General features: G+C 38.7%; 1 protein-coding gene across 1 annotated transcript in view; it reads right to left on the bottom strand.

Annotated features, from left to right (window-relative positions):
- Positions 1-14,338, bottom strand: part of Srbd1 (S1 RNA binding domain 1) — a 169,336-nt gene that overhangs the window by 72,514 nt on the left and 82,484 nt on the right. The window contains exons 13-14 of the mRNA XM_028765111.1: positions 9,040-9,131; positions 4,114-4,196 (exon numbers count right to left, since the gene is read on the bottom strand). Of these exons, the coding sequence (XP_028620944.1) occupies positions 4,114-4,196; positions 9,040-9,131 (175 nt within the window). The remainder of the gene's footprint in view (positions 1-4,113; positions 4,197-9,039; positions 9,132-14,338) is intronic.

The raw sequence follows: 14,338 nt of genomic DNA, 5'->3' as shown, positions 1-14,338 counted from the left end.
AGAAAGCTTAATATAACCAGGTGTAAGAAAACTATTCAGGCGTTAATTTTAAAACTGATAATTAGAGTAATAATTAACAAATTCTAATATCTGAGTTTAGTTTACAGTGTTTGCCATGGTCGATTACTTGTTTACATTCAGTTAAGTCATAGATGAAGAAATCTCTGAATTCCAGGCTCTTTCAATGTCTTTTGAAACTCTGTAAGCAGAGATTCAATTCAGGCTGTAACCTGCTCAATTAAGGGATGAGACTGCAGGATCATTTTGGCAGGAAATTCACCCACTTAGTTAGGTTTCTGGTGCTGTGATAAAGGCCAAGACCAAAAGCAATTGGGGAATAGGAGTGTTTATTTGGCTTAGAAGTTACAGTCCATTATTAGGGAAGCAAGGCAGGCTCCTGGAGGCAGGAAGTGAAGCAGAGGCCATGGAGGAATGCTGTTTACTGGCTTGCTCCTCATGGCTTCCTGAGTCTGCTTTCTTATAGAAACTAGGACCACCTATCCAGTGGTGGCCCTGGCTCAGTAAGCTGGGCCTTCTGACACAAGAAAACTTGTCTGCAGTCCAGTCATTCTCAGTTGAAGTTCCTCTTCTGAGATAGCTCTAGATTTGTGTCAAGTAGACAAAAACCAGTCAGAATAGTGACTAAAGCCTCATTTGGAAAGTCTTCTGTCTCACCTTTGCCTTAGTGAAGATGCTAATGATGACAGCAATGACCTAAGCGAGTCACCCAGATAACTATGGGTAGAAGTCTCACTCTAAAGTGACACATCACTTGGTGGCTCAAATGTGTTTTAAAAGATCTAAGCAAATGACACAAAAAGCCTTGCCTAACAATGACCTAACAATGTTTGTACCCCTTGCAGGTTGCAGAAGGGTTTCATCCACCCAGTACTTTCATTAGAAAGAGTTGCCTTTGTTTGGTTCTGATTTACTTGTCTGTTTTTATGCAGGATTTGTTCCATGGAGGAGGAGAGGAAAAATGCAAATTGCTACCTGCCAGGTTCTAGCAAAGCGACTTTCCCTTTACAGTGACTCCTGTTATCCCTGCAATGAGGAGTAAGGATGGTCTGGGTCTACAGTCCACTAAGGGTTCCACCACTTCATTCTGTAGCATCAGCAAATCCTCTAACAGAGGCACAAAATGAGAAAAGAGAGGTGTCTGGGTCTTTGCTCTGTGACTGAGCAGACTCTAGACCATTTTAGGTGCTAACAAGAGGAATGTGCAAGAACACAGTCCCCCAAGATGTAATAGAACCAGGGAACCCATCACCTAAACACAGGGCACCACAGGCCAAATGAAGCCTTCAGCCTCACATCCCACGACGCCCAACCCAGGCAGCCAGCCCTTCATCATCCTGCTTTCACCCCAGAGTGTTTTCTTGGGAGCAACACCAAGCCACTTTGCAGCAACGTCTTTAGGGGTCGATCAGGGATATGTTGTCAGTAGACCACACTGGCTGCCTCGCTCTCCAGAAATAATGACAGGCATGTGTTTTTAAAATCAGCTCTCCTCATTTTCTCAGACAAGAACTGGCGCACAGCTGAAAGGATTTTAGCTGCTATTAAACCAAAAGCATCTGAGTTTCCACTGAAGTTATACTGCAGTTTCTACGACTTCATTTAGCTCTACTTTAAACACCTTTCATTTTTCTCAGTCAACAACATTTCTCTGGTTTTTCTCGTGTTTCAAGTCAGGATGAAACTTATATCAAAGTCACAAAGGGGACCCAACTAAAAAGAAAGCCAGTCTCACTACGGTTGTATTGCATGAAGACTTAATATTAAATGGTTCATAGGCTGGGATATAAATAAGTAGATTTGTGACTTATAATAAAATTTCGGTATATTCACTATAGGAAATTTGAAGATCTAAGAAAATAAAAATTTCTCATCATGTTCAGCCTGCTAGATGCTGTCATCTTTAACAGAAATTCAAAGCTACATTTGAAATTCAGCTTACTTCTGTATTAACAACTTTATGCAATTTAAACAGATCATTTCAAAAATAATTTCTCATGTTAATTAAAAACCTGATTTTGTTTGTTTTTGAAACAGGGTTTTGCTATAGTGCTCAGGGAAGCACTGAATTCTTATTCAGTCATCCCAGTGGCTGGAATAATGGGAACAATTACTAATGCAAGTCTGTGACTCAAAAGCCTGCATCATTGATGGTGTCATGTATGGACAGGTTCTTTATATATTTTATGTAAATGTTTCAAATAAACCAACATGTAAATATATACAAACCAACAAGGAAAAAATCAAAATTCTTAATAGCAAGATATATAATTGTCATACAATACATATGAAATTATGGCAAATAATTTCCCTAACCTACCACCTGGCTTCACACTTTTGTGTTAACAAATGACTTGTATGTGGAACTGTCATTACACGGCCTTTTTCTAGATGCTTCTGTTCTAGCTTTCATCTTCCATCTTCTTTAGTCAGATTTTTATCACTGTGACAAAACACCTGAGCAAAACTATTTCAGGGAAGATCAGGGAATAAAGATTCATTTGGCCCAAGGTTTCAGAAATTTCATTACTAGACAGGAAGAGAATGGTGGAGCAATGTGGTCCACCTTGTGGTGGCCAGGAAGCAGGGAGAAGCATAACTTTCTTCCTTTAGTTCTCTGTACTCTAGGCTGTTAGGTGATGTCACCCACAAAACAAACAACCAAGGCAAAACAAGACAAAACAAAACAAACTCACACCTTTTCACCTTATTAACCCTCTCTGGAAATGTATCTTCAGACATATAGCAGTGTATAACAACAATCTCAAAGATATCTCTAAGCCCAACCAACACTACCATCACAAGACTATAGTTAGTTCTACCACCAGCTAGCATAAAATGCTAATAGTCTCAGCTGAGTCTCAATATATGTGATATATTAATCCAAGCTCTGCCACTGTGTACTTCTAGGGCAGAGCATTTTGGTTTTGTTTTACTGTCAAATGATGGGGTAGAGCGGAATGATTTCTGGAGTTTCTCCCAGTTCTAGTAACACAGATGCCATGACTTAATACTTCTTTAGAAAAGAAGTATAATGCAGCACCACTCAACCTGATGAAAATTAGAATGGAAAATACAGTACTTCAGATCTAAATAGTACTTTCCTGCCAAGGTTGGCTATATTTCCAGCACTAAGAGACTGAGACAGGAGAATTTCCATGATTTTGAGGTCATCCTGGGCTACATAATGATTTCCAGGGAGCCCAGTAAGACCCTTTATTGACAACCAAACTATACAACAACAATAACAACAACAGCAACAACAAGGACCACTTAGGGGGAGGGAGGGAAAAGTCTTGCACATTGGCCAGGCTTGGTTCAAACTTACAAACTGAAGGAATCATATTGCTTCAGCCTCTCATGAAGTAGCTAGGAGTTCAAGTGAATATCACATGCACAGTTTAGGAAAGAATTTCTACAAAAAGGAGAATTCTTTTGACAGAGCCATCAGGACTCCATATCCCACACACTTTATGTACCACTCTTTGCCAAAGTTCATCCTCAACCATTCACTGCACGTATACAATCTCAAGAATTGAAAATAGAGTATCAACAAAAACCATCATGAGGATGGCAATGTATCAACCACTGACAAGACTTTGGACTACTCTGGGTAAAATCCAAAACCAATGATGACCAAATAGAAATGAATGCAGAAAAGGTCACAGTAAATACCAGAAGTTCCTGGAAGACCAGTAACAACTGAGTTCATTCTGGTTTAAACAAAGTGTCACATGATCCAATGGTCCACACTCCTTTCATTTTTTATAATAGAGTTGAAAGACCAGGTCTCCACATCAAGTTCCAAGTTGAACCTAATGTTTATGCACCATCACACCTGGACTAATGTTTTCAAAGTCTTCAAATCTGACTATAGCCAACTTAAAACTTAAGCAAAATAATTAAGACAAGAAAAAGCAAGAAGGAATGTCTCTTTCCCTGACAGCTTGAAACTCTTACCTACTTTCCTACCAAGTGTATAGGCTTTGAAAATGGAAATCTACTTCCAGTAATGGCTAAGTACAATGTCAGGTTTAAGCATACTCTTTGTATTTATTGATGGGTTTCAAAATTAAATGATCCACATTGCTTTACCTGATACATTCCAACTCCAATGTGCTTTGGGTCAAATTTCACTAGCTCAGCTAATGGATCTTGAACACGCCTTGCTATGGAAACTGAAAAAACAGAATCAGAAAATAATTACTTAGGTTAGTTTCTCACTAATGCCCACCTCCAAAGACATAACAATTTAATTAATTTAATTCAAAGTTCTTTTTTTCCATGCAAAAAGGAATGAATGTAAGATTTCAGACATAAATATGTCAGCATACACACACACACACACATCATTTATTATTTTTGAGACAAGGGTATCCTTCTGTGGCCTCAGATAGCCTGGAACTTACTATGTGGTCATGATAATCCTCTTTCTTCAGCCTCCTGAGTGCTAAGATTACAGACATGAGCCACCACACCTGACTAATACTCCCAGACATTAGTTATGAAGACACACATGGAAAAGACTAGAGATTCAGAGAAATAAATAAAACATCTTGCTCCTAAACTCACACAATTATCTGTCCATTCTTTAAATAAGATATAAATGGAGTGCCTCAATCGTTAAAGAGTATAGAGAGATTTGTTTCAAGTAATCTTGCATTGTTATCAATATGACATATCTAATATTCTTAGTAAAGCTAGAACATGGTAATCATGAGTAGATGTTAGAGAATTATATAAAGGCAACCAAGCTGTGCTGGCAAGTATATACTCTTAGGAGGTTTAAATGAGACTGTAGAGTATATAGAGTATACTCTGGAATCTACCTACTGGCTCTGATCACAACCTTTCCTTGCCATTACAGTTTGGGATCAAGAAACCTGGAAGTATGGAAACCTACTACTGCAGAAGCTTCCTAAAATACATACATACATACATACATACATACATACATACATACATACATACATATAAGAAAGGAGTCTAAAGGGAGTAGCCAAATACTAGGGGAGACAGTGCCTCACAAGACATGCCTCCAAGTATAACATCCAGTGCCAGAAATGGGTTATATCTTGTTGAATTGTTGGCCAAAGGGGCCCCATGGAAACTCCAAACATCACAGGCGATTGCCAAGACTACCCCCACAACTTGATGATAAGGTCCTATGCAGTAGATGGGCACTGAAAACTACACTTATGTATGTCATCTAATATGGAGACATTAAAGCACCCTGTATGCTACTAGACAAGAAAGGTAATCATCAATATCTCTCAGCTACAAGCCCTGCAACCTCAAAGACTGACCTGACTGCAAGATGTACTAGTGTTATGGTGGCATCCTGTAATGGTACATAAGTGTGACGGCGGCATCCTGTAATGGTGGCATAAGCATGGTGGTGACATTGTGTCATGCTGGCATACGTATGATGAGAGTAACCAACCACTTCATCTTTGAATTTAAACCCTACTCCATGACAACGATCTCATACCCAAAACTGCTGAAATGGTCAAGACTAGATAGGTCATGGGCCCTGGAGGAAAATCCACTCCTGTTATTCTGCTGAAAGAACATAGCAACAAAATGACTCCTAGTGGCATACTCCTATACCCAAGGATCAGAGAAGCTTCTTTTTGCACTAGATGGGCACTAACACAGAGACCCACAAATGGACAATGTGCAGACGATAAAAGACAATGGAGCACTCAGTCCTAAAAAGGATGTCTTCATCAAAACCCTCAGCAGACTTGCGAGAAACATTTCTTCTCCCTTCGTATTAGGTCTTATGTCCTAAGAATAAAACAGGTTCCAGGCTTTGGGACTTTCATTTCTAAGAAATAATTAGAATCCTAAAATTTATAGAGTAAACCAAATTATTGCCCCCAAACCTCCAGTAAGCAGTAGTTTTAAACTCTGTCTTATTATTTAACAATATTAAATAGAAGTGTTGTGATGGTTTGAATGAAAACTGTCCCCATATGTTCATAGAGAGTGGCACTATTGGGAGGTGTGGTCTTGTTGGAAGAAGTGTGTCACTAGGGATGAGCTTTGAGGTTTCAGAAGCCCAAGTCAGGCTCAGTGCCTCTCTTTCCCTGCTGCCTGCTCATCCGGATGTAGAACTCTCAGCTACCTCTCCAGCACCATGTGTGCCTACACATGCTTCCAGCCATGATGATAATGGACTATACCTCTGAACCATAAGCCATTCCCAATTAAATGATTCCTTTTTATAAGAGTTTCTGTGGTCATGATGTCTCTTCCCAGCAATAAACCACTACCTAAGACAAGCATTTCTTTTTAAATCTAACACTCATGTTATCACTTTCCCTTTGACTGGAAAGTGTCCTGGTCAATGAAAGTTTTTTGGTTAATATAACACCTCCACCAGAGTGGACTGTAAGCAAATCTTTAAGGCATTTCTGGATGTGAGAAGGCCCAGCTCACTGGCAATGATGTCTGGCCAGGTGGTCCTGGTTTCTATAAGAAAGCAGACTGAGGAAGCCATGGGGAACAAGCCAGTAAACAGCATCCCTCCATGGCCTCTGTATCAGCCCCTGCCTCCAGGTTCCTGCCTTGGCTCCTCCTGATGATGGACTGTAACCTGTGAGCCAAATAAAGCCTTCCCTCCCCAAGGAGGACCATGGTGCTTTATGACAGCAATAGAAACCTAACTAGGACAGAAGGAACACAGGAAATTAATCTTCTCTATGTCATAGTTTGAATAATCAGTGCAAGTAGACTGTAATCCTGACCTTCTGACAAATAACTGCTACTGTGAAGAAGAAGCTGACAATTGCAGAGACCTGATAAACTGCTTCACAGCTTGACTGTGATAGTGGTGGTAGCTACTCAACCAATACGAGTTTGTTAAAGTTCATAGATAATGTTTCTTGCATCGCTAAGCTGGCTTTGGAGCTGCTTGGGAGGCTGCAGCAGAAGGAACATGAGTTCCAAGGTGCTGAGACCTTGTCTGAGATAAAGGTAACATAACTGTTGCATGTGCATACCCCTCAAATGATGGGAATGTTTTTCTTACTCTGAGAAATTGTACTTTTCATTTCTCTCATCTGTATCATTTCTAATTCTTCCAAGCAACTTCTTTCTCCCACTGTCTTCTGACAAAATCTTTAATAATGCAGGGCTTTCTTACAGGAGGGGGACCTATGGTTACCCTCTAGTTTACTCACAGGCCAGAGGTTGGAACCTTGTTCGGGCAGGCCTGATGCTGAGGTGCCAGTCAAGGTCTAGAATCTGCATGAAAGCTCAGCTCTCCTCTAAGGTTCAGAGCAGCATACTGACAGCTGAGCACACTCCTCCCTACATCAGGGATCCCCACTCTAATATTTGGCTGTATCCATTAGTGTAGGGGCTTTCCATGTAACTTGTTCAGAGAAAACCTCCAATCTTACACAAAGATAGAAACAAGCAGTCACACTGTATGAAAGCAGATGTCTGCTGCTGCCATCTGGTTGAAGTGAAATTTACTACACTAGGCATATTAAATAAAACACAAACTCAGTGTAACTTACTATACTCACACTGTGTGGCTACCAACTCTGACCAAGTTCTCAAATGTTCAATTCATCACATCAAGAGAAAATCCTGAACACATTGATCAGTCACTCTATGGCCACCTCTCCCTGGTCCCTGACAAGCACACCAGGCTGCTTCTAGCTACAGATCTGCCTTTTCTACAGGCTTCCAAATGATGCCATTACATAGAACACCGTCTTTTGTGATTGGCTCCTTATACACAACTTAATGTTTTCATTCATGGTGTGCACGTTTCAGTACTTCAGCCTTTGTATGGCTGAATAATATCCTAGTGTGTCGAAACATATTTTCTTCCTTGTTCCCAGCCTTTGGCTACTGTGACAAGTGCTGCTGGCCACCCTTGTGCTATCTTACGATTCAACCTAGTCTGGGCTGGCTGGCTCACTTACTACTCATCTTCTAGCTTCAGGTTTCAAAACATGCTGCTGTATTGTCTTCTCAGGTTTCTCTTTGTCCTTGTTTTTATTCGCTCATGTTGCTACAATTTTTTAAAAGAATTTCAGAAATAAGGGAAAGAATGAAGACAATAGTCACTCTAGTATATTAACTCAGAAATTCTCAAGTTCTATCAGTTCAATGTTAATGCTTCTCATATGTAATGTATTTACTGTAGGAGACACAAGCATTTGGTAGAAGAACAATTGTTTTCAAAAGGCTAATAAGGACATGTCCCTATGAAGGTCATTTCCAATATGCTTTAATGCTTCTAAAATGTTATGATTCTTTCTAACACAGGCAATTAATACAGGATTTTTATCAGTCTGTTTTCAGTTGCTATAGCAAAATACCTCACAGTGGGTCATAAATTTTTAAAAGAAGCTCATTTAAATTCAGTGAAAATATTTTAGCACAAATTTAATTTCTAAGAAAGTAGCATAAATATTCCCCATTGCATAGAAAACTAATATATCCAGATGTAAAAATTTTATTTATTCCAATTACTTTCCCTAGATTTCTCAAAGTATTTTAATTTTCTATTACAAAATTTTAGCTATTCCACATCCTAGACATCAAAGCAACCAAGTACAAGAAAGGCATGTTTTTTAAAGCAATGCATTACCATGAATCAGAGGCCAAGAGAGAATGTTCAGTTGCCAAGCATTTAGCAACAAACCAAAAGCCTATGTATGTTTACTCACTGGTACTGCATTTATGTTTATGTTACTTACTGCCAAGAAAATTCTATAATGATTATTTTACAATCATTATATTATCCTTATTATTGAACTCTGGCATTTAATAAGACCATTTGCATTGAATTCTCACTATTTCTAGAGTACTTCAAGGTATTAACTGTTGCTTGTATTTTTCATAATTCCTAGTATTAGTTTAGTCTAGAACTTACAAATGCACCAAGTCTTGTACATGTGGCAAAGCTTTTCCATTTTCATGGATATGTAAGTTTGTCACATTTACAGATATAAAAATATCTCAGTCCTATGCTGTGTGACGGTCCCAGATTCTCACCTGCACTTCTCAAGTTAGGGTCTAGCCCTGGCATCTCCTTGTTAGCTTCGGGGCTGACACTGTAGATAGAGGCCCCTGCTTCACTGACGATGCTGAGAAGACAGAAAGTAAGAGCATTATTTTGTAAACTGTCCACTTGGTCAAAGAGAATACACGGAAAAACTAGGCAGTACAAGAAGCGCTGGAGACAGCCACAGCATGGACTGCCCACCACAGAGAGTAGCACTGAGTTGTGCTTACCTGGCTAAGTTGTGCTTTTCTGGATAGCAGGTACAAAGACTCACATCCAGGATACATTCATTCACCAACAAGAGCATTTCTAAATGAACACAATGAATACCTTCCCCTAATGCCAACTTCAAAGTTGCCAGAATATACTCCGCTTCTCTTGTGTTTAGTGGGCATTCCTGACTGACAGTTAACGATTTCCATCTGAGTCAGCAGTGTGGTAGTTGAGTGCATGGGTGGACATGCAGCAAGAACCACTTCCACCAACACTACTCTACTATTACCTGGTTATATGCATGTCACATATGTAACAACATACATGGAAAGGAAAGGCCAGATAGACTACCCGCCGCCCACCAACCTCTTGTCAGGAAGGTCAGTACTGGAAGCTCTTCCTTCAGGCAGGTACTAAAGAAGTCGCTCATCATTTACTTAATCAAAGCGCCAGAGAAATCACCCTCTTCCTTTCCTCTGTGGCTCCCAGTGCTTTACAAGCCACAATGAAGACATTCTTGCAGATACCATTTGTACAGTGGTTGACAAGCATGTGCCTGATCAAACATTTGATATTATGACATAAAAGCAAAGGCACATTACATATTTTTATGCCACACGACCTTCAGCTCTGCCACATGACCATCCATGTGTGAAGATTCAAAGAGAATCATGTCAGTGTTTAATTTGTATTCCTCTTTTAGCAACGTCTCTCATTCTGAGCTCCTCAAACTCCTCTTCAACCATCTAAGGCACACTTAGATAACCCTTAACATACTGCCCTTTGCGAACAATCAAACACTAAGTAATCAAATGTAAAACTCTTTACTGAAATGTGACAACTGCAAGTCACTAGTGCTTGAAATTATTCTAGAGAAAAGGTTCTCAATCTGTGGGTCGCAACTCCCTTTCACAGGGGCTGCATGCATATCAGATATCCTACATATCAGACATTTATACTACCATTCATAACAGTAGCAACAGTTACGAAGTAGCAATGAAACTGATTTTATGCTTGGAGTCTGCACAACGTGAAAACCTAACTGTATTAAAGGGTCCCAGCACTAGAAGGTTGAGAGCATTACTCTAGTCTGAAGACAAGGAATAGGACCACTGTTGCAGAAAAGCATGGCTGCTCCTCGCTCCTCTTCTAAAGCACAAAAACATGTACTCCACAGAAAGATGCTCATTAGCAAATTACGTCCTACTGATGGGAAGACAGTGTGTTCAAAGTTATAGCTGATGAACAGCTGGGCGGGGTTGTATCCTAACCTGCCTGGTCCTCAAGCCTGAGCTCTGGACAACCACAGCTGAGTAGCTGCTAACAAACTGGGCGGCTTTCATTAACATGATAATTCTCTCCCTGTGCCTTCACCTAGGGCCCAAAGAGAAAGAACCTAAAGCATGTTCAAGATCAAGTGAAACTCCTTCATTTGAGACCAAGTCTAAACTAGAAAGAATTGTGCTTTTCCTTTTAACATAAGATCCAGATTTTCCTTATCTTCTATTACATAATGATCAAGGATAGTGTGTAACATTACATAAAACAAGGTGTAAAAAACACAAGCTGATGAAATGAGTCAACAGATTAAAGCATTTGCCACCAAGCTTGAAAACCAACCTGAGTTCAATCCCCAGAACTCACAGAGAACAGCAGAAGAGAGAACTGGCTCTAAAAAAAAAATGTCCTCTGACCTTCACTAGTGTGCAAAGGCACACATGCCTGCATGGTTTCATAATAATAATAAATAAAATAAAAAATGTAAAACCCATGCATTGAAGAATCTTAGTGTGGCACAGCAAGATGAAGCTGATGTTACAGACTAGGAGGGACGTCAGTTTCCATACAGCAGTTTTCTAACTGGCTTCTGAATGACTGGGCAGTGAGACGTAGGTTTATTTGAAACTACATGTGAAATGCTGTGTTTATGCATACTTATTTCTAGGGAAATGGGTTGGGGCTTTCACTGGCTAGTTTAGAAAATTCCTAATCTCTAAAAGGGTTATGAAACTATCACAGAAGAAGACTATTCAGTAACCAGCTATGGAAAGAACCATTTCAACACAAATCAATATTCAGGCTAATAAAGTCCTTTCTAAAAAAAATTAACTATCAACAAAATGTAGCCTGGACCCATTATTAAAATAAAAGAATATTTTAAAAAACGTTCCACAAACATACTTTATATCATTTCTAGAAATCTCCAAATTTAACAACTATTTAAGTGAAGAGAACTTAAATGGTAAGCTAAAGTTTTAATTAACTGGCCTTTAGTAGTTGGGTACCTGAGAATTTGCCAAGTGATTCACTTTCTCTTGGAGGTTATAATTCTCAACAAACCGAAAGGAAACTTTTGCAAAGAAAAATACTCAGATAAGAAATATTCCTCCAAATTCTATACTGCCACTTCTTTTAAACAGAGGAATACAAAACAGATGTGACACATTGCACCCAAAGATTTTAGATTAACAATAATATTAAATCAGTACAAAATATAGTAAATTTCACATGCTATATTTACTGAACAGTGTGGACTCAATAAATAGTCAAGTACCAATCATGAGTCAGAAAGCTAAATGACCTAAAGGAAGTTTATTCAGATATAAAACATATATGGCCTAAGATGTGTATGTATCTAAAAATCAAAACAAATCAGAGGGTGGCAATTTTTACCGAGGGAACTTACTGAGGACAAAAGCTACCATGTCCCCCTGCAGCTTCCTATTCCTGTTCCAAGTTCAAGGGCAGACACTCAGCAGAACCCATGTCAGATTAATCAGGCACTTTCTGTTTAGTGGAAGTCTCCCAGTCAACTACAGGGAACTATGCTGATGGCCTGTAAAATTCAGGGATCTGAAGAAAACAACTGCGGGCCTGGTGAAAGCATCATCTGCAAAGATGTATGGAGCATTATATTTAAAAAGCAATTAAATATATTTTAAATTAAATATATTTTAAAAGCATTATATTTCTCTCCAGTATTCTAGCCTTACATCATAGCAATCTGATTACTGTATTTATTTGAACATAAAGCCAATGGGAGTAATCAGAAATTATTATTTGGGGCAATTTTAAGTGAGAAAGTTGTAAATGAACTAACATTTTAAGACTCTCAGAGTATAATGATGCTCCTTTTAAATTATACAGCTAAGACAAACACCTAAATGGAGATGTATGACATCTTGCACTTGTACCATAAAAAGGCGTATTTCAGAAGCCGGCATGCAGTTCCATTTCGCTGAGGAAATGCTAGTATACTGAGTTTCAAGAAGTAAATAGGTAATTTTAGAAACATTTTACCTAAACACTATTTTGGGGTTGTCTGTGTTTCTTTATGTTAAAAATAACAACAACAACAAGCTAAACTCTCATAACCTAAAAGGTCAAATATCTACAATATAGAAACAATTGTTTTCAATTCACTAAAAAAAAGAATCCTCAAATCTCTCTAAATAAAAATGCTATATTTTTAATCCTCAAAAAATTCAATAATGTTGCTCATGTAAACTATTCCATAAATCACTAATTGATTTTTTAAAAGATACTTCGATTACAGAATTGCACTCTGTCAGCTCTCACGCGACGGATGTTGATAAAGCCTTTCTGGCCAAGTCTGTGAGCACTTGTCTTGGTGACTGGGACCCTAGGAGAACAGTTTGCCATTCCTTTTTCTGGAAAGTACTAACAGTTCTCACACTCACCTGAAAGGCCATGAAACTTCTGCATGAATAGCTTCTCTCCCCTTTCTCCAAATAAGAAAATAGCTTTTCTGTTACACCTCTGGCTTTAAAATAAATTACTTCCTTCCTTATGTTAATGTAAGAATTTAACTAAGAAATAATTTGCTTAAATAAAAATATAGTGACAGAGATTTAAAAAACAAAAAGACAAAAACAAAAAAAATCAAAAAACAGGGCAGCCATTAATACAGCCATTATTCCATTAATTCCAATATTACATTATTCCATTAATACAGCCTGGTGTGCTTCTAATTCTTCCTAAGAATGCAATTCCTGCCTTTGGCCTTCATAAAATATATGTATTGCACCTCTGCTACACTGAAAAGTTACATTCCACTCAACTCTTTAACTTCTTTAAACACAGTTCTTCCAACTTTTCAGGCTGAAAACATTCATAGAGAAACTGACTGTGTCCTCTAATCTCAGTACTAGGAAGCAGGAAGCCCTTGATTCTTGTGTCTTCTCTTGGACTCTTTTCCTGCTGTCTGTCTGGTCTAACTCCAGTGTGTCAGTTTTTAATAACATCTTATTCTATTCTGTTTAATGTATTATTTATCCCTTAAAAGAAACTAACATACACAGTAACTCCCTGCTCTGCCCATGAGTTAGTCTGTTATAAAGTATGAATGGATATTGGCTTATATCCTAAGAACAGGTAATAAACCTAAAACTCAAAGTCCACAAACAGAAGGGGCTCTAGGATGGAATGTTAAAGAATACAACCACATTCCCTTAAATCTTTATTAAGTAGAGCTTACCCTTTCAGAGCGTTCTCAATCATTTCGAATAGGAAGGTAACCAAGTTGGGCATGGAAATATGCACCTCTACCTCCAGCATTGGGTGGGGCAAGATCACAAGTCAGTCTAGGCTATATAGGGAGGCCCTGTATCAAGAACCAAACAATCAACCAACCAACAACACAAACAGAGGTAATCTGTTGATGATCAGGAAGATGATGGAAAAAAATCAAAAACTGGTAGGGATATTTAACTATAAAGTTTGGTTGTAAAATAAAAATTCGAGCAAAAGTTACAAAAACTATCGTCCTGATCCAGAAATATATTTTTAGAGTTAATATGAAATAAATATAAAACAACACACAAAAAAATAAATTTTGGTTCAGAAGTGACCAAAAGTAAATGAAAATCCAAATGCCTATCATTAAAGATTCAATGAATGGCCGGGCGGTGGTGGCGCACGCCTTTAATCCCAGCACTTGGGAGGCAGAGGCAGGTGGATCTCTGAGTTCGAGAGTTCGAGGCCAGCCTGGTCTACAGAGTGAGTTCCAGGACAGCCAGGGCTACACAGAGAAACCCTGTCTCGAAAAAAAACCAA

This window comes from Grammomys surdaster, unplaced genomic scaffold (genome assembly GCF_004785775.1).
Source record: "Grammomys surdaster isolate TR1022 unplaced genomic scaffold, NIH_TR_1.0 149, whole genome shotgun sequence".
NCBI classification, from domain to species: domain Eukaryota; kingdom Metazoa; phylum Chordata; class Mammalia; order Rodentia; family Muridae; genus Grammomys; species Grammomys surdaster.
The sequence above is the reverse complement of the archived record's forward strand: the minus strand, read 5'-3'. Positions and strand labels throughout refer to the sequence as shown.